The 5,264-nt window shown below is 34.1% G+C and overlaps 1 protein-coding gene across 1 annotated transcript; it reads left to right on the forward strand.

Moving 5' to 3' along the window:
• Positions 1–861: 861 nt before the first annotated feature.
• On the forward strand, positions 862–2,461 carry LOC130821488 (uncharacterized). Its single transcript, XM_057687275.1, has 4 exons — positions 862–1,033; positions 1,234–1,682; positions 1,749–2,197; positions 2,353–2,461. The coding sequence occupies exons 1-4, from the start codon at positions 862–864 to the stop codon at positions 2,459–2,461; spliced, it is 1,179 nt and encodes a 392-aa protein (XP_057543258.1).
• Positions 2,462–5,264: the final 2,803 nt, after the last annotated feature.

Below are 5,264 nucleotides of genomic sequence, written 5' to 3' on the forward strand. Positions count from 1 at the left end.
CCAAACGACAATCCAAAAGCAAACCCTGAACTTTCATTCAAAAGTAAACGAAAATTAATTGTACCCTAAATTTTCTCTCAAAAAAAATAAAAACCCTAATTTTCATCAAGAAAGTTAACAAAAATCCTTATTTTTGCATGCCAAAAAAAACTGTCAAATTATAACAAAAGCAAGGACTATGCCACAAAAAACAAGCAGAAACAGAAAATGTGCCAGAAAAAGCAAGGGTGCCTGCAAAAACAATAGATAAAGAAAAAAGGCATTATAAAAAATGAAATTTGTCGCATCTTCATCTAAGTCTGGGACTCAGAAATCTGTTGAAATTGATCCCAGACCTTCTGAGGATGAGAATGTAAAAAAAAGTACCCCACAGATAGAGATCGACCATCAAGAGATAGAGGAGGTCTCCCTGATTGAAGGAAAGGATAAAATTGTCAGAATTGGAGGGAATCTGGATCCTCAGATTTGTCTTCATCTGATTTAGGTTTTGATGCAGAATGCTGATCCTTTTGCCTATTCAGCGGCAGATATGCCAGGCATTGACCTAGATTTTGTCACGCATAAGCTCAATGTTTATGAAGGGGTTAAGCCAGTTAAACAGAAAAGGAGAAACTTCGATCCAGAAAAAGACAAAATCATTGAAGAAGAGCTTCAAAAGTTGTTGGATGCAGGATTCATTGAAGAATGCCTCTACCCAAATGGTTGGCAAACATTGTTTTGGTGAAAAGACCCCAACCAAGGAAATGGAGGATGTGTATAGATTTAACTAGTTTAAATAAGTGTTGTCCAAAAGATTCTTACCCTTTACCTAGGATAGAAAAGCTGGTTAACTGAACTGCTGGATATGCTTTGTTATCTTGTATGGACGCATTTTTTGGCTATCATCAAATTTTCATGGACCCTGCTGACAAAGAAAAAACGGCACTTTTATGCTCAACAGGGGTGTTTAATTATATTATGATGCCTTTTGGTTTGATGAATGCGGGGGCAACCTATCAGAGGTTGATGGATAAAATTTTTAAAGATCAGAGGGGTAGAAATTAAGAAGTATACGTAGACAATTCAATTGTAAAAAGTAAGATAGAAGAAGAGATGATTATAGAGTTACAGGAAACATTTGATAGTATGAGGAAGTATAAATGAAACTTAATCTCAGAAAGTGTCTTTTCGGGATTAAATCTAGGAAATTTTTGGGTTACTTAGTTAGTTAGAGAGGGATTGATGCAAACCCAGAAAAGGTTCAGGCAGTAATTGATCTGGCAGAACCACAGAGCAGACATGAAGTTATGAAGTTAACTGGGAGAATGACAGCACTTTCCAGATTCATTTCCAAGTCAGCTGAGAGAATAATATCATTCTTCAATGTTTTGAAAGGAAATAAAAAAAAATTTGAATGGGGTGAAGAAAAAAGTCAGGCTTTTAAGGAGTTAAAGGAACACCTACACATTCTACCAACTCTAGCAAGACTTGTAACAGGTGAAACGTTATACTTGTACATATCAACAACACAGCGTACAGTGAGTGCAACGTTGATTAAGGAGGAAAATAAAGTTCAACTCCTGATTTATTTTGTAAGTAAAGTATTGTTGGATGCTGAAACCAGATACTCTATGATAGAGAAAGCAGCTTATGCTGTGATCGTTATTACCAGAAAGTTGAGACCTTACTTTGATGCTCATCAAGTAGTAGTCTTAACAGATCTCCCTCTGGAGAAAAGTTTAGAAAAGATTGAAAGATCTGGCCGATAGGCAAAATGCGCTGTGGAATGGAATGGGTTAGGATTCAAGTACGAACCCAGAAAAGCAATTAAAGGTCAAGCACTGGCTGATATTTTTGCGGAATGGACAACCCAAGATGAAAGTGAAGAACCAATCTGGCAATTATTAACTGATGGGTCATCTAGACTTGTTGGTGTAGGGGCTGAATTGGTATTGATAACGCTAGAAGGGAAAGTCATTGAGTATGCTTTGAAGTTTCAGTTCAAAGCTACTAACAATGAGGTAGAATATGAGGCAGTCATTGCTGGGTTACAATTATGCAAAGCTCTGGAAGAAAGAAGATTCAGTTTGAAAACTAACGCACAGTTAGTTGTGAATCATATTCTAGGAAAATTTGAAGCTAGAGACGAAAACATGCAAAAGTATTTAAAGAAGACACAGGAGCTGATTTCGGGGTTTGAAGCAATTCATGTTGAAAGGTTACCCTGATCCCAGAACGAGCACGCGTTTTCCGAACTAGGGAGTTGAAGTATGCAAAATCTTAAAAGATCAATCCTAGTTGAGGTAAAACCTCTCAGTGCAATTCATGAAGATGCAACATTTGTCTTTAATGTTGGCAGTAAAGACAACCCAGATTGGATGAAAGATATCATTTAGTACAAAGAAACAGGAGATCTCCCTACAGACCCAATTCTTGCCAGAAAGCTGAAATTAAAGGCGCTCCAGTTTTATATGGTAGATAGAGAGTTGTACAAGAAACCCAAAAATGGATCATTACTAAAATGTGTGACACCATTTGAGGTAGATTATATTTTGAGAGAAGTTCATGAAGGTTGTTGCGGCCATCATCTGGGAGCTAGAGCTATGGCACATAAAGCCATCAGACTCGGTAATTACTGGCCATCAGCAACTGAAGATGACAGAAACTTGGTTCAGAAGTGTGAGAAGTGCCATAAGTATGCACCAAACATCATTCAGCCAGCCAGCATCTGAATTAAAATATATCCACAACCCAGTTCCCTTCGCTCAGTGGGGATTGGATCTTCTGGGACCATTTAAGCAGGTAGCAGGAGGCAAGAAGTTTTTGGTTGTGGCAATTGATTATTTCAAAAAGTGGGTAGAAGCTGAATCACTTGCCACAATCACATCCATAAAGGTGGAAAAGTTTATATGGCAAAACATTATCACCAGGTTTGGACTACCAAGGGTCCTAACTGTTGATAATGGTACCCAGTTTGATTGCGTGACACTGAGAAAATATCTAGAAGATTTCAAAGTTGCAGTTGCATATTCGTTAGTTTGCAATCCACAGTGCAACGTACAAGCTGAAGCTGCAAACAAATAGATTTTAAATGGTCTATAGAATAAGCTGGAAGATGCAAAAGCTAGATGGGTGGATGAGATTTACGATGTCCTATGGTCATTAAGGACAACAGTGAAGAAGCAACTGGTCAGACACCTTTCAGGCTAGTTTATGGTTCAAAAGCACTCCTGCCAGTCGAAATTGGAGTGCAAACAATAAGAGTCAAGCATTTAAATCGGGAAGAAAACCAGGAATCCAGGCTTTTGGATCCAGAACTCATAGATGAAGTAAGAGAGAGCAACATGGAAAATGGTAGCCTATCAAAATAGGATTTCCAGATTATACAATAGAAAATTGAAACACAAATCGTTCCAATTGGGAGATTTAGTTCTCAGAAACGCAAAGGCCACCCAGAAACATGAACATGGAAAGTTTTCAGGAAAATGGGAAGGACCTTACATAATTTCAGAAGATGTGGCAATGGAACGTAAAAGCTGTAGATAGCTAATGGGGAACCATTAAGGCATAAATGGAACGTTAGAATGTTTAAAAAGTATTATGTATAGAAATAAAGCATATTTGTAATCATTTATTTGTGAGTAAAGTAAAAAGATTCAATATATACAGTCATTTTGCGAACAATTATGTAACAATTTATGTAAAATTTATGTAAAGAAAATGAATAGTGGAATGATGAAAAAAGAACTAGTGGGAAAGCCCTGGCTTTCATAGTTAAGGAGCCCAGCTGATTTTGTGGGGAAGCCTTTGTCTTTTTTGGCTAAGGAACCCAATAAATGTCTGAAGAAGATATCAAATAGAAGGAAAGATACAAAGTAATTTATAACAACTGTAAATCTTTTAAGTATTTTTCACTTATGAAAATACTTAAAAGTTGGGGGGAGTAAGAGATAGATAAAAGAAAAGTGCTGGAATGCTGGATAAAAGTTCAAGAAACATATGACTTGTTTGAAGAATATTTGGAAGGAAAATATATATACATATATACATATATATATATATATATATATATATATATATATATATATATATGTATATATATATATATATATGTATATATATATATATATATGTATATATATATATATATATATATGTGTATATATATATATATATATATATATGTATATATATATATATATATGTATATATATATATATATATATGTATATATATATATATATATATGTATATATATATATATATATATATGTATATATATATATATATATATATATATATATATATATATATATATATATATATATATATATATATACATATACATATATACATATATATATATATATATATATATATATATATATATATATATATATATATATATATATATATATATATATATATATATATATATATATATATATATATATATATATATAACTTGTGAGTTATTTGTCCAGAAAAGCCAGATTCTTCAAGTTATGAAGATGAATAGTCAGAAGCATCATTAATTTATATGAAATACATAAAGTAAAAGTATTATTAAAGTAGTCAGAAATATGGTTTCATTCATTAGGTAAATATAATTACAATCAACTGGAAGACTTCAATATACAACAAACTTGTTTGAAGTTTCCAAGGAAATAAAAGAAGAAAAACAAAATCATGATTTGCTGGGTGGAAGAGTCCTTGAGGCAGAAGGAGTAGAGCTACCAATTCCCTGGCTAGATAATGCATTAAATTGGACCCTAAGGGATGGAATGCATGGAGCTATTGGAGTGTTTGGAGCCAACAAGGGTGCAATCTTAGACCATTTCGAGTCAGGATAAGCAGTAAAAACTACATTCATTGAGTGCAAGAGTGTAACACACCTGAATTTCCAACCCCTTAAACGAAACCAGAATCGTGAAGGAAGGGAGGAAATTCGGGTGTTACATAAAAAGAAAAGGGAAACTACTTAAAATAAAACGCTAAAGATTAATCGAAAAGGTGAGTAAGTGGAAATTTCGGCAGCATCTCTGCTAAAAACTGAGGAAGTGACCAGAATATATAAATGGATAACATAACTAAAATAATCTAAGGCCTTTAATGCCTTCAAGAATACGCCGCGACAAAAAGAATCATCGTCGGCTTCACAAATCATCAACTCTAACGAGGATCTTGTTCCAGTGACAACGCATCGATCTGACGGATACTAAAGGAGTATTCTCACTACTATACATCCAAAAAAAACTACGCAGCGAAACCATGGATCATACAAG

The sequence above is a fragment of the Amaranthus tricolor genome, chromosome 8, assembly GCF_026212465.1.
Source record: "Amaranthus tricolor cultivar Red isolate AtriRed21 chromosome 8, ASM2621246v1, whole genome shotgun sequence".
Taxonomy (NCBI): Eukaryota; Viridiplantae; Streptophyta; class Magnoliopsida; order Caryophyllales; family Amaranthaceae; genus Amaranthus; species Amaranthus tricolor.

Coding starts and splice junctions, on each gene's coding strand:
- LOC130821488 (XM_057687275.1), top strand. CDS start 862: ATGGACGCATTTTTTGGCTATCATCAAATTTTCATGGACCCTGCTGAC. Junction 1,034..1,233: donor AATTTTTAAAGATCAGAGGG/GTAGAAATTAAG, acceptor ATGCAAACCCAG/AAAAGGTTCAGGCAGTAATT. Junction 1,683..1,748: donor CTTACTTTGATGCTCATCAA/GTAGTAGTCTTA, acceptor TCTGGCCGATAG/GCAAAATGCGCTGTGGAATG.